General features: G+C 37.1%; 1 protein-coding gene and 1 pseudogene across 2 annotated transcripts; both read right to left on the minus strand.

Moving 5' to 3' along the window:
• Window positions 1-204: 204 nt before the first annotated feature.
• On the minus strand, window positions 205-15,602 carry LOC126615807 (uncharacterized). 2 transcript variants are annotated; one of them, XM_050283709.1, is made up of 2 exons: window positions 14,836-15,602; window positions 205-502 (listed from the first exon to the last, which is right to left on the minus strand). In XM_050283709.1, the coding sequence occupies exons 1-2, from the start codon at window positions 15,511-15,513 to the stop codon at window positions 422-424; spliced, it is 759 nt and encodes a 252-aa protein (XP_050139666.1). In that variant the 5' UTR covers window positions 15,514-15,602; the 3' UTR covers window positions 205-421. The 2 variants fall into 2 exon arrangements, with proteins under 2 accessions (XP_050139666.1, XP_050139667.1); XM_050283710.1 differs by having other exon boundaries at window positions 205-474; window positions 14,808-15,602.
• Window positions 15,603-15,612: 10 nt separating this feature from the next.
• LOC126615808 (protein RGF1 INDUCIBLE TRANSCRIPTION FACTOR 1-like) lies at window positions 15,613-22,962 on the minus strand (annotated as a pseudogene).
• Window positions 22,963-23,505: the final 543 nt, after the last annotated feature.

Here is a 23,505-nt window from a genome sequence, read left to right on the forward strand (position 1 = left end):
CTTAAACCATACAATACTACAAAACTTCAACAAAAAACAACTTGCATTTTTTTAGGATATGCAGGAAACTATAAGGGATTTATATGTCTAGATGCTATTACCAACAAAACTTACATATCTAGACAAGTTCTTTTTTTATGAAACACAGTTTTCATATTCTATAATATCATCAAATGCACAACCACTAACCAATAAGCCATTGCATTCATCTGATATCTCATTACCATCAATTTCTTTGCATAATCAAGTTACATTACCATTATCTCAAATGCATTCATTATCATCTCGAGACACAGAATCTTTGAGTCAAAGTTCATCTACAACAACAACAACAACAACAACAAAGCCTTTTCCCACTAAGTGGGGTCGGCTATATGAATCCTAGAACGCCATTGCGCTTGGTTTTGTGTCATGTCCTCCGTTAGATCCAAGTACTCAAGTCTTTTCTTAGGGTCTCTTCCAAAGTTTTCCTAGGTCTTCCTCTACCCCTTCGGCCCTGAACCTCTGTCCCGTAGTCACATTTTCGAACCGGAGCGTCAGTAGGCCTTCTTTGCACATGTCCAAACCACCGGAACCGATTTTCTCTCATATTTCCTTCAATTTTGGCTACTCCTACTTTACCTCGGATATCCTCATTCCCAATCTTATCCTTTATCGTGTGCCCATACATCCCACGAAGCATCCTCATCTCCGCTACACCCATTTTGTGTACGTGTTGATGCTTCACCGCCCAACATTCTGTGCCATACAACATCGCTGGCCTTATTGCCGTCCTATAAAATTTTCCCCTGAGCTTCAGTGGCCTACGACGGTCACACAACACGCCGGATGCACTCTTACACTTCATCCATCCAGCTTGTATTCTATGGTTGAGATCTCCATCTAATTCTCCGTTCTCTTGCAAGATAGATTCTAGGTAGCGAAAACGGTCACTTTTTGTGATCTTCGCTAGATTGCTCCGGTCATTAGTGTGGATAAGTATATAAATGGATAGAGATAAGAAAGCAAACACAAGATGTACGTGGTTCACCCAGATTGGCTACGTCCACAGAATAGAGGAGTTCTCATTAATTGTGAAGGGTTTACACAAGTACATAGGTTCAAGCTCTCCTTTAGTGAGTACAAGTGAATGATTTAGTACAAATGACATTAGGAAATATTGTGGGAGAATGATCTCGTAACCACGAAACTTCTAAGTACCGGAGTGTGGTATCGTCTTGACTTGCCTTATCTGTCTCATAGGTAGATGTGGCATCTTCTCTGGAAGTACTCTTCCTCCATCCAGGGGTGGTATCTGTAACTGGTGGAGATGCACAAGGTAATGTATCAATTTCACTTGAAGCTTACTTGTAGTTTCAGGCTTGGTCAAGCGCGATACAAACCATGTAGTAGGAGTCCCCCAAGTCGCCGGGCTAAGGGATCTGCTGAGAGAGGTGACAGACAAGGTAAGCAATCAGAGCTCCGGCTGATTGTTCACATTCTCCCTATCTTGCAGGCAGCATGAAGGATAAATAGAAGAAAAATGAGAAGAGATGATATGGGATACTTTTGCTTTTGAAGAAGTAACTTTCCACAGGCTTATTCTTGAATCGGGCTGGAGGGTTTTCTGGTTTCCTCCAGAGTATAAGGCCGACTGAAGAATTTGAGGGTCAAAACAAGTCCATCAAATCTAGAGTACGTTCGACCCTGCTGATATGGGATACTTTTGCTTTTGACAGAGTAGTGGATGTATCGGCACGTGTGCTGTTACGCTTGTCTCCACATGCTTCCTTGTATCCTTCTCACTTGCCCTATCTGTTCCTCAGGCAGATGCGGTATCTTCCCTGGAAGCATAAGATGTTGAAGATGAGTACTCGAGAGCAATGCCAGGTAAGTAATCAGGTAAGGGGTTCCAGGCAGTCAGTTCGTGGTGGAAGCTTGATTCCAAGTGCTGACTGATTACTCTCTTTCTCCTTGTCTTGCAGGTAAGAACAAGGCCAAAGGAAAAGACAGGGAAAAAGCATGATATGGGATACTCTTGCTTTTAACCCTGATGATATGAGATATTCTTGCTCTAGTATAGCTTGTTTACAGAGGTATTATCGGAGGGAAAGAAAGCTGAATATTTCGAAAGGCTTCGTTGGGAGTGCCCTCTCAGATAAGAGAAAGGGTTGAGCATTTTTGCAGGTCTGCCTGTCCGTTAGGGATGGAGGTCGACATATATAGGAGTTTCCCTAACATCAAGTAATAATGCTATTCCTTTACCTTGCTTAGTCATAGCACGGTAGTGGGAGCTGCCAGCTTCACATGTTTTAACTCTGTCAGAGCACTTTGAAAAAGTGGTCTGTGGTATCTGGAAAGCTGATGTTGCGTGTGAAGATTACAGACAAGCTTTATCCAAGGAGATCCAGCTCTTGAAGTTGGGAAAGTGGTGCCTCTTCGGTTTTCGAACAATCCTGTCAGGGATCTGGCTCTCGAGATTCGGAGAAAGATGCTTCTTCGATTTTTGAGAAAGCAATCCTGCTGGGGGTTTGGCTCTCGAGATTCGGAGAGCGGTGTCTCTTCGATTTTTGAGAAAGTAATCATGTTGGGAGTCTGGCTCTCGAGATTTGGAGGGCGGTGCCTCTTCGATTTTAGAACAAGCAATCTTGTTGGGAGTGTTTTCTCGAATGTGAGTAAAGGTTGGGCATGTTTGCTAGTCTACCTTGCCACGAAGCACAGAGGTTGACACACAGGGACTTTCCAATTATCCAGCAGTGGTACTGTTCCTTTACCCTCTCTTTGATTTTTGAGAAAGTAATCAAGTTGGGAGTCTGCCTCTCGAGATTTGGAGGGCGGTGCCTCTTCGATTTTGGAGCAAGAAATCTTGTTGGGAGTGTTTTCTCGAATGTAAGTAAAGGTTGGGCATGTTTGCTAGTCTACCTTGCCACGAAGCACAAAGGTTGACACACAGGGACTTTCCAATTATCCAGCAGTGGTACTGTTCCTTTACCCTCTCTTCGATTTTTGAGAAAGTAATCATGTTGGGAGTCTGGCTCTCGAGATTCGGAGGGCGGTGCCTCTTCGATTTTGGAGCAAGCAATCCTGTTGGGAGTGTTTTCTCGAATGTGAGTAAAGGTTGGGCATGTTTGCTAGTCTACCTTGCCACGAAGCACAGAGGTTGACACACCGGGACTTTCCAATTATCCAGCAGTGGTACTGTTCCTTTACCCTTGTGGGTAATAATATGGTAGCTAGACCTTCAAAATTTATGTGTCTAAACTTTGTTAGTGTTGTTTCTTTGCAATTATTTTACCCTTCTTGGTCAGAGCGATGTAGCGGGAGCTGCAAGCTTCACGTGTCTCAACTTTGTCAGAGAACTTTGGCAAAGTTATCTGTGGTACCCATGAGTTACTGTTGCGTGTGGGAAGTGGGTGATTGAACATTACGATTCATGTGTTTTCTACTTCGCCAGAAATCTTCGACAGAATGCCCATAATTTCCGCAAAGCTGAGTGTGCGTGTGACAGGTGCTGACATGGCTGGAAAAGTAGGTGCCTCTTCGATTTCTGAGATCGACCCTCGTGGTCTCTTAGCAGCCCAGCTTTTGAGAAAGCAAGCCTCTTCGATTTCTGAGATCGGCCTTCGTGGTCTTTGAGCAGCCCAGCTTTTGAGAAAGCAAACGCCTCTTCGATTTCTGAGATCGACCCTCGTGGTCTCTGAGCAGCCCAGCTTTTGAGAAAGCAAACGCCTCTTCGATTTCTGAGCAGGTGCCTCTTTGATTTCTGAAGCTTCGTCGAGTGCAGATTTTTATAGGGGCTGACATTAAGTTCAAAAGCACACTTGAATATCCACCAGTAGAAGCTACATTCTTACACTTTTAAGATCTTGATTTGTCCGACATCTTTTCTCTTCAACACCTTTGAAAATGTCTGGCCCCTCCGACCGTCGTTTTGACTTGAACCTTGTTGAAGAGGCAGCCCCGCCTTCTCCAGACAACATATGGCGCCCATCCTTCGTCTCCCCTACTGGTCCTCTTACCGTTGGGGATTTCGTGATGAAGAATGATATGACCGCTGCGGTAGTGGCCAGGAACCTTCTCACTCCCAAAGATAACAGACTACTTTCCAAACGGTCTGATGAGTTGGCTGTTAAGGATTCTCTGGCTCTCAATGTTCAGTGTGCAGGTTCTGTGTCTAATATGGCCGAACGCCTATTTGCTCGAACCCGCCAAGTTGAATCATTGGCGGCTGAAGTGATGAGTCTCAAACAGGAGATTAGAGGGCTCAAGCATGAGAATAAACAGTTGCACCGGCTCGCACATGACTATGCTACAAACATGAAGAGGAAGCTTGACCAGATGAAGGAATCTGATGGTCAGGTTTTACTTGATCATCAGAGATTTGTGGGTTTGTTCCAAAGGCATTTATTGCCTTCGTCTTCTGGGGCTGTACCGCGTAATGAAGCTCCAAATGATCAACCTCTGATGCCTCCTCCTTCTAGGGTTTTGTCCAGTACTGAGGCTCCGAATGATCCCCCTCCGGTGCCTTCTCTTTCTGGGGCTTTACCGACTGCTGAGACTTCTCCTAAGCAACCTTTGTGAAGGCTCCCTCTTGTTTGTTTATTTTGACTCAAGTATATGTACATATTTGTAACTGAAGGGAAATTTATGAGATTCTAGAATGGGATTTCATAATGACTATCATGCATATACAAATCAAATTTAATATACGAAAGCAGCGGAAGCATTTATAACAGATTATCAAAGCTATAGTCATGCAAATCCCCTTCAAGGTTCATAGGTTTATATATAATGCATCAAAACAATTTTTGGAATCAAGAACAAAGTGAAGGTTAGTCTTATACCTCTTGATCTAGACTTAAGACCAAGGATGGACCACCTCCAAGGCCTTTGCTCCTTGAAATCCTTGAGCCTAGCTTCCCTCCTTGCCTCCTCCACTTTGTTACAATGAGTGCTCCTAGGTTCTCTTCAAGTTCCCAAAGTAGGAAACCTCTAAAGATCCTCACCCACTAGTGTAGTGAGAAGGATGAAGGAATAACCAAAAGGGTGTAAGAGAGATTAGTAAAAACCCCCTTTGGTGGCCGGCTTTTGTGGTTCAAGAGAGCTATTTTCTTTTGCCTCTTTTGTTGTTCAAAACTCACAAAAACCCTAATGAACAATATCTTATAAAGTTGCTTATATAGACAAAAAGAAAACCTAGTCAACACTTGACTAAATATCTCTCCAAAACCCACATAATATGGCCGGCCCTCTTGTGTTGTTTTTGGGCTTGGGGCTTTTATTATTTCAAGTCATCCAATGCTTGAATAAAAGCCCAATGGGTTTAGGCCCAATGGGCCTAATTAAACCCGAACGTTTCTTTAAGCCCAAAACGATCTTTATCGCTTTTATGATTTCTTTAGACTTTTCTAAATTAATCACAACACATAATTAATCCAATTAATTGTTTCCATCATCCATTAATTACTCACTACAATAGTGTTGTGGTGAACAATCTTTTAGGTTCTAATTAGCAAGGCAGTGAGGTGATTGGCATTAATCCAATTGCTTATATTTAATTCAATCACTTAGTGAATTAAAACCTCATTTTAATTCACCTTTCTTCTTTGACGACTACATCTAATCATCTAGAAGAACTCACAAGCTATGAGTGACATCTAACCATATGTCATAGCTACCCAAGCTAATGTAGAAGTTTATTCAAAGAACCTAGTCAGTTGGAATTACAATGTAATTCAATCCTTCTCTAATACAATACTCTCAATCACATCATTAGGGTATGGATATATCATGTCAAACCCCTAATGTGATTATTCCTTCTTATATGATCCAATTGAGTCGTTTAGGAACGCTTTCCTTTATTACGCTCGATACTTCGGCCGAAGATTCCCGAATCATATCTTAGAGTATTCTTCCTCTCTTATCGAGGATTAGAGATTCCTTGTTGCGCATACACTTGCCTTCATGACTAAGTGGCTTAACCCCAATTATGCCGTGGACACCCTCGAATGGGGAGACTTTGACATAATCAAAGATTAAGTACTTAACCACAAGACAACGACGATGCCTCAGGTCTAAGGATTACTTACATCTTTCCAACCATTAGAGTTACTTGCTTGACATGTGAGTAGACCTCCATGCAAGTACTCCCGTTCGATTGTGTTCAGTGAACTCATTCCCTTAATGAGCACCTACATACTTGTCTTAGTGTCACAACACGAATGGGATGAGACTTTCCATCCTTCCAATTGAAGCAGACATAGTATGTACCGGTCTACGCATTGTCAGTATCCCTCCGACAATCCAATGACCAGGAACCTTTTTGGACATCTGTTTATGTGAAGAAGGTCTCTGTAGTCTAACATCATTAGATTACTTCTTCAATCGATCCATTGTCCATGGATTCACTATTCAGGACATATTTCGTTTATTGAGATAGTCCTAATTAGTATCTTTGCCATTTGATGTATAAGAATCATCCATACATCGATTCATTTGTCCTGAAAGATTTCTTCCAAAGATTGACTTTCAGGGCATATTTCCAACAATCTCCCACTTGCACTAAAGTCAATCACTAGTGTATCTCATACATCTTGTCGAGAGAGTTTATGCTCGTAGGTTAACTTGGTTATGTATTAATCTCTTTTATTAAAAGAGATTTACTTATCAAATGTTTCCAAGACATTTGATGATGTCTCTTTAATGTGTTCGAATACTTTGATGAGACCTTGATTCCATGGCTTGAGCTATCGCCCCATTACGTCGTAGTACTCTACTAACGACCTTATGGTTTGGATTCAATCATGGGTTCTAAAAGAACCCCTTTCATTCAATACACCTTTTGAAGCAGTTTCTAAAACTATATATCGACATATATTTCGTTTGTATACTTTATACAAACTTTGCTCCAAGCTTGAGACCATTGTAGTACAATACTAACAATTCATTCATATGATTAGTACTTCATCCATCATGAAGTTCCATTTGTTAAAATGGCTTATTTTCACTTTGGTTAACAACCTAAGTGAATGCACGCTTCCAGAGTCCCACTCTGATGTTTCTTTCTTAAAGGCAATAATACTCTATCAGTTGCTTTGGTTCTGATCCTGGGATATAGTAATATCTTAAAGTGATTAACTCAGTGGTTTCTTCACCTTTGGATATCTACTTCACAAGTCAACACATGTGTCCCTTTTGTGATTTTATGACACATTCATTATAAGGGTTGTGAAAGTGATTTCTTATCACATAGGAAAATGCTTTCTTAAATCTTCAACATTTGAGATTTAATTCCCATATAACATTATTGAGATAGCCTTGCTATATCAGTAAGTCCAATTTCAAGTCTATACTTCAAAATTGACCGTGTCATGTTTTGTCATTTTCGAGTAACATCTATGTTTCATCAAGTCTATCAAATAGACTTTATTCATATCTTGTTGCTCAAATTATGACATCACTCCCACTGGCCTTGTTATAACTTAGCATTCATTCAAAAAATAACACTTAAATTTTCTTGATTTGAATGCGTGTTGCTCCCATTAACTTGTCTTGGATCCATTGAGATCCATTAGCTTATTGATGATATCTCAACAATTTTTGAGACCATCAACAACCCTAGCTAACACAAGTTATTTAAATGAATCACATACAAAAGAATTCCTTCTAAAGTAATTCCTTTTGAATATGTGACTTGTTTTATCAAGTCTATTCATTTAATTATACGATGTCATACACCATACTATAAGTTTTAGTCATACTAAGACCTTTTAATGTAGTGATATAAGAATTATCTAAGTCTTTAGTGGAAGCATGGCTCCTACTAAGGATATAGATACTCAACCATTCCTTCTAGGTGGTTGATATAATTCTCTATCAAAACTACATAGAGCAATATCGTTACATGAGATGTTGAATTTGGATTGTCTTGTTGTTAAACCATATGTTGTGACTCATTTTGAAACTTATTCCCTTTTGTTTCATCAACTTGTCCATATGCTTTGTCATTAGCATGTTCTCATAAAAGAGAATGATGGACAACTCCCAACATATAACCATTTTATGCTAGGTTGACGAAACCAACATTCAAAGACTATTCTTTAAATGTTACACAACATAGAATTTTAACGTTTGAAGAGCTTGAGTCCTTTTAACAATTAAAATTACAAACTCTTAATAATAGTCAAGCACTATTATTCTTTAGACAACTATAAACCAATCACATTCAAGTTTATATCCATTTTCACACCTCCCACTATTTCTCATGACTTTAATGAGAAATCATTTCATACATTCAAAATGTATAAAAGTGGATTATATTGGTAGAAGACATTGTGTAGTAGCTTTGAAACATTTCAAGCTTATTTGTTTCAATCTTCACTAAGTTTAATGTCTTGTTATTTAAGTGACTAAAGTCTTTAAACCTTTTATAGATTTAGACACTTCTTTCTTGGTTTAGTCACTAACACAATTGACATTTTAAAACAATTTTAAGAATGCCCAATTAATTGTTCAAAACTACTAATTGAATCAAGAGTGATCTTGATCATTGTGTTTCAAGTGATAACCATATAAGAAACGTTTTTCTTATTACTTATATCATTATAATGTGATCTTCCTTTTCTTCAAGAAAGGATTCTCTAGACTTTTGTCAATTCATATAGAACTCATAAGTGGACAAATGGAACCAAATCTAAAGATTCATTGTATCCTTTTATGTCCTACATGTGAGATCTATCCATAATTGATAAATCTAAAGTTTGGTTTATCACATTACAATTAAGTGATATAACTCTTGTATCTCATCTAGGATACAACAAGACAATTTTCAATTCATAACACTACTTTAAGGAAATAGTATATTATAAGGGCATACTTCACATTACATTAATATGATAGTTCAAACATTCATAATGTTTAATACAAAAGGTATTAGCTCTATACATTTAGAGACTAATATAAATGCCTTTATACATTTAGGCACTAATAGTGGCCTTCCATCAAATGAAGCCATATAATTAGTTCTTAACAAAATAAGAAAGTTTAAAGACAATCTTTAAATGCCTAACAAAACTTCCTAAGTAGTTAGCAAAAAACATAGTGGCCGAACCCTTCACCACATTTTCTTGCTTGTTCTTCTTCTACTTGGCTCCTCCACCTATATACAATTATACAAGTGATTAGCCCTTTATATCAAATATAAATATTTAGAAGATCTAACAATTAGAATTAAAGATAAGAACACAAACCATACCTTGTGGCTTGTCCTTAAGAGTTGCAAGGTATAACCTGCAATTCCTCTTCCAATGCCCCTCCTTTCCACAGTGGTGGCAAGTCCCTTTGGGCTCCATTGCCTTCTTTTTCCTCACTCCTCCTTTCGGCTTAGGAGTGGGGGACTTCTTCTCCTTCCCTTTGCCTTTGCCTTGCGGCTTGGCCTTGGAAGAGGATGGCTTATTGTAGGCTACTGCAGCAGTCCCTACAACGTTCTCTTTCTTCATAGTCTTCTCGGCGGTTACTAACATGTTTAGTAACTCGGAGAGAGTGCTATCCATCTTATTCATGTTGTAGTTCATTACAAACTGCGAGAATGAATCAGAAAGAGAAGCCAATATGAAGTCCTGGGCTAATTCCCCGTCAAGTGGAGTACCAAGGTTCTCCAATTGTTCAATGAATCCTATCATCTTCAGTACATGTTGATGCACTGGAGCCCCCTTGACCATCTTGGTCTTCACAAGTTCACAGACAGTGCTAAAGCGACGGTTGCGCGTCCCTTCGCCATATAACTCCGTAAGATGGAGTATTATGGAAAATGCACTGTCCATGCCCTCGTGCTGTCTCTGTAGCTCCTCATTCATGGAAGCCAACAGATAGCACTTGGCTTGTGTATCATCCTCAACGTGCTTGTCATACTTAGCACGTTCATCCTCAGTGGCGTCAGGGCCAAGAGGTATGTGAGGTGGAGCCTTGTCTAGTACGTAAACAATCTTCTCCAATGTTAGGAGAATCTTGACATTACGATACCACGATGGGAAATTGTGCCCCTCAAGGCAATGTTTGTCGAGTATTTTCGCGAGTGTGCTTCCAACCATATCTATATACATAAACAAATAAAATAATTAGATTGATTGTTGTTTAAGTCAAACGATTTGGGTCTTTAAACCGAATGACACCACCCACCATTTTTGGCAAATTCCATATCCCCCATAATGGAATCCGGGAGATTTCAAAGAAAGCTCCTAGCGGGTTATGGGAGGCTCACTATTACCAAGCCCACCTCACGATGATACGATGTCGGCTAGCAACAATAATAATGAGAGGGTACAAGTACCCATTCACAACAACCTCTTGTGATTACCCATCTTTTTGGCCTCTAGAAAATAATACCTCACGATGATACGATGTTGGCATTATGTTTCTTAGTTAAGTTCTTTCCCACCATGCCGGTTTAGCTAGGGGTTCAAGCATGACCTCACGATGATACGATGTTGGCCATACTCGTTGCCTACCTTAACCTCATCAAATGTTTTAAATAAACTCCTCCTGAATATAAGCATGCACTTTGTCACTTCCCCATGATAGGGTGAAGGCGGTGTACAAGTCATAAACGCTTGGAGCCTACCACGGTGGAAGGCCACGAAAAAGTGTTCTAAGCACTTTTACGCTTACAACTTAATATTGTTTGGTTGAGGGATTTTAAGGTCTCATCAATTTTATTTATTTAATCACAATCAAATAAATTGTCCTATTATAACTACTAGTCCAAAGTTAATGAATTTAGTAGCATATAATATCCCCACTATTCGTTTTCATAAAACAAATCAATATCAAAACATTTTTCAAAATATTGGAGATATATATATAACTACTAATTGTATTCATTATAGTCTAGTAGCGTACGATACTCCCACTATTTGTTTTGAGAAAAAACAAATCAATATCAAAACCAAATTTTTCAAAATATTGGAAGTAACTACTACTACTATGGTTTTTGCATTCCTTTGAAATTGGACTTTATAGTTATCTTAGGCTCTTGGATGACTATGGACTTATTAGGTTATTGCAACAACGAGCCATCATTGTTGAATATAAACTCAGGGAGGTTGTGTCAATTTAATTACGTGCTTATCAATCCAATTAAAACCATTTTAATTGAGCCATTAGAAATGAAAGACAATCATCCATTGCTAATTTGGGCATTGGACCCTTTTAATCTTTAATCTCATGTCAAAACCCTCTTTTAGTTATGTCTCCTTACCAATAGTTAAAGAAACTCTAGTCTAGCACTAGAGGGAATCCACTAACGAATAGAGATTAAGAAGTAATAAGAATTACAAACCGATTTGTACAAATTCCAATAAATTACATATACTAAAAGGGGAGAGAAAGATTAACGTCAAACGTGACAAGGTCCAATTAAACAGTAATTAAAACACATTCCCAAGGTTCAAACAATTTGATTTTAGCGCCTTATCATATAGCTCAATTATCGTTTAAGGCATAAGTCCAAAGTCATCCATTTTATAACTACTTAAACACATTTAAATAATCATAATGGAATGCAACATAAACATTTAGATTTAGTGCATATGGGCATAATAGTATTATGAGTTTAAACAACTAACAAAATTAAAATCAAATATTTTAACTTTCTAGTTAGTAGGGGCCTAAATGTAAATATGAAAAGTTAGGGGTAAAACCGTAAATATTTCAAAGTAAATATCAACTTTTTAAAGATTACAAAATAGCCCCACAAGTGGATAAATCCACTAGGGAGGCCGGCCACATTAAGGGGATGGGAGTTCTCTTACACAATCTTACACAACATGCATTAAAAGCCACATTATGTAAGAAAAATTAAATTTTGCTTGTCACTTGGTTTTGCAATTAAAACTTAGGTGAGATGGGTGATGGAAATCCTCCTAGTCAAGTCTAGGGTTTTATAAGTTTTTAATATGGTTATGGATGGTAAGAACATCATCCAAAACCATAAAACCATGCATGAAAACCAATTAAAACTATTTTCACCCAAAACCAAACCATGAACACCAAGAACATAACCATGAGCACAATTTCAAGATTTATATATTCTTGGTGATTTTTCAAACCCAAAAACAAAAGTGACAAGAACACTACTTTTAAGCATTAATAGGGTGTGTGAGTGGTTTACAATAAAACACAAACACAACCCAAAACCACCCCCAAAACCGTGCCTACCCTTTTGAACAAAACCCCAAATTTTGTTCATGACTTATTCTTCATTCATGCATACAAAACAACTTTTACATGCATATCTTTTTCAACTCTTGATTTACATTTTTCAACCATTGAAAAACAAAAGACAAACATACTTTTAAATGAAGAAATAATATGTCTAACTAGTTCTAAACTCATTTTTCATTCATGTATACAAAACACTTTTGCAAACATATCTTTCTCAACTTTTGACTAACATTTTTCAACTATTGAAAAACAAAAGATAAACATACTTTGAATGAAACAATAATATGTCATACATAACATTAATACCCATATGCATAAAATCCAAAAGGACACATTATACATAAACCATTGGCTCTGATACCACTTGAAGGGAAATTTATGAGATTCTAGAATGGGATTTCATAATGACTATCATGCATATACAAATCAAATTTAATATACGAAAGCAGCGGAAGCATTTATAACAGATTATCAAAGCTATAGTCATGCAAATCCCCTTCAAGGTTCATAGGTTTATATATAATGCATCAAAACAATTTTTGGAATCAAGAACAAAGTGAAGGTTAGTCTTATACCTCTTGATCTAGACTTAAGACCAAGGATGGACCACCTCCAAGGCCTTTGCTCCTTGAAATCCTTGAGCCTAGCTTCCCTCCTTGCCTCCTCCACTTTGTTACAATGAGTGCTCCTAGGTTCTCTTCAAGTTCCCAAAGTAGGAAACCTCTAAAGATCCTCACCCACTAGTGTAGTGAGAAGGATGAAGGAATAACCAAAAGGGTGTAAGAGAGATTAGTAAAAACCCCCTTTGGTGGCCGGCTTTTGTGGTTCAAGAGAGCTATTTTCTTTTGCCTCTTTTGTTCAAAACTCACAAAAACCCTAATGAACAATATCTTATAAAGTTGCTTATATAGACAAAAAGAAAACCTAGTCAACACTTGACTAAATATCTCTCCAAAACCCACATAATATGGCCGGCCCTCTTGTGTTGTTTTTGGGCTTGGGGCTTTTATTATTTCAAGTCATCCAATGCTTGAATAAAAGCCCAATGGGTTTAGGCCCAATGGGCCTAATTAAACCCGAACGTTTCTTTAAGCCCAAAACGATCTTTATCGCTTTTATGATTTCTTTAGACTTTTCTAAATTAATCACAACACATAATTAATCCAATTAATTGTTTCCATCATCCATTAATTACTCACTACAATAGTGTTGTGGTGAACAATCTTTTAGGTTCTAATTAGCAAGGCAGTGAGGTGATTGGCATTAATCCAATTGCTTATATTTAATTCAATCACTTAGTGAATTAAAACCTCATTTTAATTCACCTTTCTTCTTTGACGACTACATCTAATCATCTAGAAGAACTCACAAGCTATGAGTGACATCTAACCATATGTCATAGCTACCCAAGCTAATGTAGAAGTTTATTCAAAGAACCTAGTCAGTTGGAATTACAATGTAATTCAATCCTTCTCTAATACAATACTCTCAATCACATCATTAGGGTATGGATATATCATGTCAAACCCCTAATGTGATTATTCCTTCTTATATGATCCAATTGAGTCGTTTAGGAACGCTTTCCTTTATTACGCTCGATACTTCGGCCGAAGATTCCCGAATCATATCTTAGAGTATTCTTCCTCTCTTATCGAGGATTAGAGATTCCTTGTTGCGCATACACTTGCCTTCATGACTAAGTGGCTTAACCCCAATTATGCCGTGGACACCCTCGAATGGGGAGACTTTGACATAATCAAAGATTAAGTACTTAACCACAAGACAACGACGATGCCTCAGGTCTAAGGATTACTTACATCTTTCCAACCATTAGAGTTACTTGCTTGACATGTGAGTAGACCTCCATGCAAGTACTCCCGTTCGATTGTGTTCAGTGAACTCATTCCCTTAATGAGCACCTACATACTTGTCTTAGTGTCACAACACGAATGGGATGAGACTTTCCATCCTTCCAATTGAAGCAGACATAGTATGTACCGGTCTACGCATTGTCAGTATCCCTCCGACAATCCAATGACCAGGAACCTTTTTGGACATCTGTTTATGTGAAGAAGGTCTCTGTAGTCTAACATCATTAGATTACTTCTTCAATCGATCCATTGTCCATGGATTCACTATTCAGGACATATTTCGTTTATTGAGATAGTCCTAATTAGTATCTTTGCCATTTGATGTATAAGAATCATCCATAAATCGATTCATTTGTCCTGAAAGATTTCTTCCAAAGATTGACTTTCAGGGCATATTTCCAACAGTAACTTATCGGGGATATCAATAAATAAGCTTTCCTTCATTTCAACGTATTGTGTTAAATACACCAAAGCCTTCTTCGCTAAGTTCTTTGAATTTTCTTTTGTTGAAGCTTGTATGTTGAAGCTTTGTGAGTGGAGCATGTAGGTTGAGGTAGTGTTCCCTTAATTTCTCGAGTGAGGAAAACTTCTCGGTTGGAGACTTGGAAAATCCAAGTCACTGAGTGGGATCGGCTATATGAATCTTAGAACGCCATTGTGTTCTGTCCTGTGTCATGTCCTCCGTTAGATCCAAGTACTCTAAGTCTTTTCTTAGGGTCTCTTCCAAAGTTTTCCTAGGTCTTCCTCTACCCCTTTGGCCCTGAACCTCTGTCCTATAGTCGCATCTTCTAATCGGAGCGTCAGTAGGCCTTCTTTGCACATGTCCAAACCACCGTAACCGATTTTCTCTCATCTTTCCTTCAATTTCGGTTACTCCTACTTTACCCCGGATATCCTCATTCCTAATCTTATCATTTCTCGTGTGCCCACACATCCAACGAAGCATCCTCATCTCCGTTACACCCATTTTGTGTACGTGTTGATGCTTCACCGCCCAACATTCTGTGCCATACAGCATCGCCGACCTTATTGCCGTCCTATAAAATTTTCCCTTGAGCTTCAGTGGCATACGGCGGTCACACAACACGCCGGATGCACTCTTCCACTTCATCCATCCAGCTTGTATTCTATGGTTGAGATCTCCATCTAATTGTCCGTTCTTTTGCAAGATAGATCCTAGGTAACGAAAACGGTCGCTCTTTGGTATTTCTTGATCTCCGATCCTCACCCCTAACTCGTTTTGGCCTCCATTTGCACTGAACTTGCACTCCATATATTCTGTCTTTGATCGGCTTAGGCGAAGACCTTTAGATTCCAACACTTCTCTCCAAAGGTTAAGCTTTGCATTTACCCCTTCCTGAGTTTCATCTATCAACACTATATCGTCTGCGAAAAGCATACACCAAGGAATATTATCTTGAATATGTCCTGTTAACTCATCCATTACCAACGCAAAAAGGTAAGGACTTAAGGATGAGCCTTGATGTAATCCTACAGTTATGGGAAAGCTTTCGGTTTGTCCTTCATGAGTTCTTACGAAACGCATTCATCTTCATCTAGTACCACAAAGTTTGTTCAAACACCCACACTGCATGACTCAGATACATCAATTCCATCATCATTATCACCAAATACAGTGCCTATACCAGAATCTACACAGTCACCAATCCCTATTGATCTTGATTTCCAAACTGAACAACTCACTGTTATTCTTCTAATTCATATGAATCTTCATCCAATACAGACAAGGTCAAAGAATGGTATTGTTAAAAGGAAGGCCTATTCAGCCACTATTAAAGCTTCTCATATTCCTGCTATAGAACCAAAGACATTTAAAGCAGCATCTAAGATTTCAGAATAGAAATCAGCAATGCAAGAAGAGGTTGATGCTCTCCATTCTCAACAAACCTGGTCCCTAGTACCACTTCCACCTGATAAAAACCTTGTTGGCTGCAAATGGGTATATAGAGTAAAGACAAATGTAGATGCTTCGATGTCAAGATACAAAGCTAGACTTATAGTTAAGGGTTATAGTCAAGAAAAAGGTATTGATTATGGAGAAACTTTCAGTCCAGTTATCAAACCTACAACAATTAGGCTTATTCTTGCTTTAGCATCTTAATTTAAATGGTCTCTCAGGCAATTAGACGTCAAAAATGTCTTTCTACATGGATTTCTTCAAGAAGAAGTTTATATGGAACAACCTCCAAGTTTTCAAAGTTCAAATTGTCCATCCAATTATGTTTGCAAGCTTTGAAAGTCATTGTATGGACTTAAACAGGCTCCCAGAGCCTGGAATGAGAGATTCACAAGTTTTTTTGCTAGGTTTGGGGTTTCAAGTATCACATGTAGATCCTTCATTATTTGTTAAACACTCAGCACAGGTAATTGTAATGCTATTATTGTATGTTGATGATGTGATATTAACTGGTAGTGATTCACAACTGATCTCCAAAGTCATTATAGAGTTGACAACAAAATTTGAAATGAAGGATTTGGGCACTTTAAATTATCTTTTGGGGTTATAAATCAGCTATAATACTGATGGGATATTTGTGTCTCAATCAAAGTATGTGAAAGATTTAGGTGATAAAGTGGATCTGTAAGACTATAAACAATGTGCTACTCCATGTCTTCCTTATCACAGACTAATCAAGGATGATGGCAAACCAGACCATAGTCCTGATCAATATCGTAGCATTATTGGGGCACTACAATACCTTACATTCACAAGTCATGATATAGCATTTTCAGTAAATCAAGCATGTCAATTCATGTATAACTCGACAAAGTCTCATGTAATTGCAGTTAAGAGAATCATCAGATACCTTAAAGGCACATCAGATTATGGAATTCACTTTAAACTAGAACCACTATACATTCAATCATATAGCGATGTAGATTGGGTTGGAGATCCCAATGATAAATGATCAACCTCTGGTTTTGTTGTATTTCTTGGTTCAAATCCTATCTCATGGGCTTCCAAAAAGTAGCACACTACCTCAACCGAGGCTGAATATAAAGCACTTGCCATCACAACATAAATAGCTTGGATAAGACAGCTCTTCTGTGATCTCCAAGCTCCAATAACATTTCATCCAATGATACATTGTGACAATGTTTTAGCCATAGCTATTTCAACAAATCCAGTGTTTCATGCAAAATCTAAACACTTGAAATCGATTATCATTTTGTTAGAGAAAAGGTTACTCGAGGAGATCTTCATGTTCAACATGTATCTTCAGCTAATATTCTAACAAAATGGTTATCTGCTCTATTATTCTAGCAACATTGTGGCAATCTCATGCTCAGTTCATTGAAGCATGAGATTGAGGGAGAATGTAAGAGTGACAAGTGAAGAACATATTAAGGGCACATATGTAGCCACTTGTCAGTAGATAAAATAGGTTGTTATAAGGATTGTAATAGGTAGTTATAAGGTTGTTAGAATCTTATCCAAGTGGTTAGCTTACACTGCAAGATTAGAAAACTATTAAAACAGTGTACACTATAAAAAATAACTTGATCATTAAGGAAAATATAGCTTTCTCTCTCAAACACTCTCGAGTTCTCTCTTTGTTTTTTGCAGAATTCTTTCTTGATCTTCATCAATATTTCTTCAATCTTTACAGTATATCCCAAAAAGTTGTTCACACTGATTGACCTATATTTTTTTGGAGAATGATAAACACACACCATTTTTAGCTCCTTGTACACATTGTTTAATCTGGACCGTTGCTAAAACGAATATATGAAAATCACCTCCCTATTTTTTTTTCACGAAAAGTTTAATTTTATTAAGAATGTTATGTTACATATATGGTTACTAGTAGACTTGATTCTCATTTTGGTAGTTTTTTTAAGTCCTATTTTCTTTTTGCTTATCGTTTGTTCATGTTAGCTAGCACTGCAAAGAACTAGTACGAAAGGAGGGAAACAAATGTTGCAGAGTTATTGTTCTTTCTTAATTTGCCTCTTTTTGCTTCTCTCTCAATTCTCTCTCTTTTTGATTTGTGAGACATTAAATTGTATCAAGAGTATTATGTTTTTAAGGACATATTGAAGCCCTTGACAGTGAAAAGTTTGACAAGTACCTGGTACATTTTCTTGTACAATCTAGCAGTTATGAGCTACCATGTACGGCTCTGTTAGGAGTTAACCCTGGAACAGTTGACACCAAATGGAGCTGAACATCGTAGTGGTGAAAGAAATCCAATATCGTAACCCCTAGGTATAAAAAAATTAGGCTCACTCATAGTAGTCTAATGCAAAACTCTATCCCCAAAATTTTTGAAGCACGCATCTGCATATGCAGTGAAGTCTTTTTTGCATCCACAAAATTGGTCCATCATGGTCATCTCAAATCCCATTTTCTGCATGTCCCATTTAAAACTCACCAATAAAAGTTAGGAACTTACACAATATTTCGACTAACCCATCCTCCATACTCATCATCAAGTGCCTTCTGGAGATCACTGAGGTGTAAAGTAACATGTGGTTCGATTCCTGGTTGAAACAAACAACTTAATTAATTATCTAGGAACAACTTAAGTAACATGGGGTTTCATTCTCTGTTTTTGAGACGTTGGAATGATAAATTCATTACACTGTTTATATGTTAGTTTGCGTGAGTATTTGCGTTTGAATTTATGATGAAACATTTGCATAAGTATTTTACGTCAACGTTTAAGATGAAAGAATTAGGTTGAATGAAGTATTTCTGGGATTGAAGTTACTAGGTCAAAATATGGCATCTTCTTATCTCAAAGAAAGAATGTTCTGAATTTTTAGCATAAACTGACATGTTAAATTAACCTATTAATTTAGACTTCAATTGAGCATAATCACAAATTGGGGTTGTACCCGAATCAAGTTTTGAATAGTAAAGAGATATCAAATGCCTGTTGGGAGATTGGTACGTTTGCCTCCTATCAAGTCACTTATGCAGGTACTATGGCGAGTCTATTCATGCATGTAGCTAACACATCTGTATGTTGTGACCCAAATCATGATTGAAGTTTTCTTGATAAAGGACTAGTGTTCAAAGTTTCATCATCACCTTGATGCAGTTATACTGATGTAAATTAAACTAGCTCAATCAAGAATATGTGGTCTACTCATGCGTACTTAATTTTTGTAAGTGGTAATCTTGTTACATTGAGAAGAATACCCTAAAATATGGTGGCTAGAACAAGTGCGGAGGCCGAGTTTCGAGGTATGAATCACGGTGCATGTGAATTACTTTAGTTGAATAAGTTGTTAAAAATCTTGGGCTTGAGACTAAGAAGGCCATGATATTGTGATAATAAGGTTGCCATTGGATTTACCTAAATTTGAGTGCAACATAATCGTACTAAGCGTGTTGATGTTGTTTGACATTTTATTAAGGAAAACTTAGATGTTGAGATTATCGTAATTCCTTTTATGAGGAATAAAGGTCAACTAGTTGATGCTCTTCAAAGACAGTCTTGTATAAAACTTAGATGTTGAGATTATCATAATGCCTTTTATGAAGAATAAAGGTCAACTAGTTGATGCTCTTCAAAGACAGTTTTGTATAGAGTGCTCTACAAAATTCTTGACAAGTTGGGCATGTGTAATATATTTGTGACAACTTGAGAGGTAATGTTAATGATTGACCTATTTCTATAGCTCTTTATATATTTACTTGTACATATATTGTAAATATGATTAGTTTTGATATCTCTTTTATGTAGCACTTTGTGTAAATTCTATATATTAGCCGAACGATTGCTAATTGAAATTCCCAAGTTACTTTGTTTAGCAAAGACCACATTGTCTCACTGATTATCGTCAAGTTGTTGGTTGATTCTTCCACTTGAATGAATGCCATCCTTGTTCTATCTGAGAGAAGCAAGAAACAGTATTAAAATTTAGCATGTAAAATTATGAAAATCTTGCATTAGTGTTTAATCTCAGTTATCCCATGTTTTTTTTCTACTTGTGCACTCAGATTCAAGTTTCTCATTAAGGAATGCAATACAGGCAGACACATAGGTTTTTTTTTTCTTTTCTTTTTTTTAGTACATTTTTAGTACGTCGATATATTTTTACACTAAGAGGGGGAAGAGTTCGGCTAAGTCACACAATGGGCAACCTAATATGGTATCGAATTCAATATTCACGAGATTCGAACCTAAAATCTCTCACTTCCAAATGAAGATTAATACCATCAGACCGTAATACTTAGCGGCAATACATACAAACACATAGTTAAGTGTATTTCTTTATCTTGTTTTCTCTGGTTAGGCTACCAGCAGCCTATGTTTTTGCAATTTTCTATCTGAACCCAAATCTAAAAAATAAAATTTAAAAAAAAAAAGCTGAGCTGTTGTTTCTATATATATAAAACGGTTCATGTGTATCTGGATGACATTTACACCTTACATGTTTCAAAAATTAATGCATAACTATTGCACCCAATTTAGAACGGTGCCCAAACCCAACTTTAAGTGTTTAAAACCCCATAAAGACAGCTTCCCACCATGTTTAGGACGCATGGCGGGGACTTGTAAGCGATGAGTTGGCTAAGCAAGTTCCAATAAGATTATAATTAGAACCTTACATTAAAGGTGCCCTACGAGGTATGCCCTTTCTTCTCCTTTCCCTTAAATTTGGATGAGGTGGTGGAGTTGGAGTTGGAGTGCTTTGGTGCATGTCTTGTTGCGTTTGATCTTCTAATTCTTTCGATGGTAACCTTCTTTTTTTCCCTTCCTTTCTTCCCTCCTCTTCTTTCTTCGCTGAGGTGGCTTCCCCATTTTTCTTTAGTCCCTCAAGCTAATGTCATCAAAATCAATAATATATATGGATTAAAAAAACAAAAACTAATACCAATATTGTTATTTAATTCAATAACATAACAAATTCTTGTAGATGAGTATCGAACACTCAGAACTACCTCCGACAAAATAAAGACTAATCGCAACTATGTCAAATTGTCATCAGCAAAGGCCTACATTGTCATTCTATGCACATTTTAGTCACAATGAACTCTAGCTAAGACAGGTACCAATGACAGATAAGATTGCAATGTCCTAGTTGATTATACGTGGAAATTTTGTTCAAATTAATATAAGCTTTAATTGAGAAAAGAAAAAGAAGAACAGGATATCTAACCTTGCATCCCAATGAACAAAAACGAACAGGGTCCCCGAGACATCTCGCACATATTTCACAGATATGTGAGCCCCCTTTAACGGCAGTTTTAGGCTCATGAGGCCTCTGGTTAAGAAACAACACTCTCGCACTGTTTATCACATAAGTCTGAACTCCGCTTATGTCTAACACCTTCTGAATCTCAGATACCCTCACAACATTGTGATACGATGACCGTCTGATCTGCATCCACACCCCTACAAAAAAGAAAAAGAATTCAATTATACACAGTTGAATTTTAAAATAAATAAATAAAACTTGAACTGAAATTTGTATATGCCTAATTACCTGAATAACTTGGTGATCTTTGTGTCTTGATGATTTAGAATACAAGCAGAATGCGCCATTGTTGCAATCTAAGCAGTACATGTGCTTTCGCTTCTCAAGCCATCTTTGTGCGACCGGCCGCAGATGGAGAAGAAGGCCGTCGACAACAACGATTCAAGCCACGAAGGTACCAACATCGCCGCCTGTTTGGATGCCAAGGAAAAAAAGATTAGGTAAGCCAAGAAAATAATCAAGACTACAAAGCTAGATAGATTCCAGCTCTCGTTCCTCGTAAACGTTACAAGAGAGAGTTTGAACTTTTTTAAAAAAGAGTAACATAAGACTTACATGTGAATTATATGAAAAAGGACTATTATTGTGGCCTATTTATTGATGAGAGAGAGTGCGGCAAACGGAGAGAAAGAAAGAATAAGGAATGGTAGACATATTCTCTTTAGAGCAATTCCACAACTAAAGACTTTGTGCCAGCACCCAGCGCATTTATCCATTCAAGTGAACAGTAATAAACCCTAGTGACACTAATAGGCCAAAACATCTCCACCCCTAAAAAAATGTGTTGGCACAAACGATCTCCACCCCTACAAAATGCGCTGGCACTAGGGGTGGGTTCGGTTCAAATCGGTTCGGTTTTTTGCCAAAACCAAAACCAAACCGAAATTTTGGTTCGGTTCATTTTTTTTTCGGTTTTTTTCGGTTCGATTTTTTTCGTTCGGTTTTTTCCGGTTCGGTTTCGGTTTTTTGTTTATTTTTTTTAAAAAAAATGAAAAACATTGAAATTTTAAATTTTAACATCTCCAACACAATCATAACATAAGCATTCTAACTAGAATCAAAGACAATGAAAATAAACATTTAAAGTTGAACTAAAATCATCAATCAAGTCTTCCAAAGTCCAAACTAACAACCTCACAACACAAAAATCGTACAAATGACTTAGAAAAGTTAAATTGTATGATGTTGTTCAAAGATCAAGGCGGTTTGCTTGTAACTGCATGTTGACAACTTGATTAGTAAAAGTAATGCGTGGGTGGATTTATTTAGTGTGTGTTGGATTCTTTTCCATCACAAATTACGCAAGTAATCTACTCGAAATAAATGTTTATGGATTCTGTTACATGTTATATGAAAGTAGATTTGGAAAGGAAAGTTGGGGCAGAAGTAGACAATGCTATGGAGATGGATGCATGTACTTTAGGAGGAGGTTTGGTTCCGGAACCTTATATGGGGGAGAAATAATAGGTTAGGGTTTAGAGTTTTTATAGGCTTTTTTTTTAATATTTTGAGCTTAAAGTTTGGCAACATATTTGGTTTAGCACATTTTAACTTACAAATTGGGTTTAGAAAATAGTACCCAAAACAAATAATTAAATAAAAAAATTAATTTAATTAATTCGGTTCGGTTCGGTTCGGTTTGGTTCGTTTTCTAGATCACTAAAAACGAACCGAACCAAAAGAATTCGATGCAGTTTTTTCGTTCGGTTCGGTTTTTTCGGTTTCAATTCGGTTTGGTTTTTAGTTTTTTTCGATTTTCGGTTTTTTGAACCCACCCCTAGCTGGCACCCAGCTCATTTAAAATATTTTATATTTTTTTTATAAGAATAAATAAAAAAATAGTTTTATTTCGGATAAGATTTTTAACCAATTTCGGATAAATTTCAAATAAACTTAAAAAAACACACTAAAATAAAATTACATACTCATCAAATAAACTTAAAAAAAAACACACTAAAATAAAATTACATAAACTCATCAAATAAACTGAAAAAAAACACACTAAAATAGATGGATGTAGGGATGTATGGTTTATATGGACAAAAAAAATTAAGGATGAGCTTTTTGGTATTTTTTTTCACACAAAATGTATATGAAAGCTTTGGTAGAAAGTGTAGAAAATATTGAAATGTTTTTTTTAAATTTTCTGTATTTTTTAATAATTTTTCAGTATTTTTTCATAATTTTTAATAAATTTTAA

The sequence above is a fragment of the Malus sylvestris genome, chromosome 3 (assembly GCF_916048215.2).
Source record: "Malus sylvestris chromosome 3, drMalSylv7.2, whole genome shotgun sequence".
NCBI lineage: Eukaryota > Viridiplantae > Streptophyta > Magnoliopsida > Rosales > Rosaceae > Malus > Malus sylvestris.

Coding starts and splice junctions, on each gene's coding strand:
- LOC126615807 (XM_050283709.1), bottom strand. CDS start 15,513: ATGGATGAGTTAACAGGACATATTCAAGATAATATTCCTTGGTGTATG. Junction 503..14,835: donor GATGCGACTATAGGACAGAG/GTTCAGGGCCAA, acceptor TACGGGACAGAG/GTTCAGGGCCGAAGGGGTAG.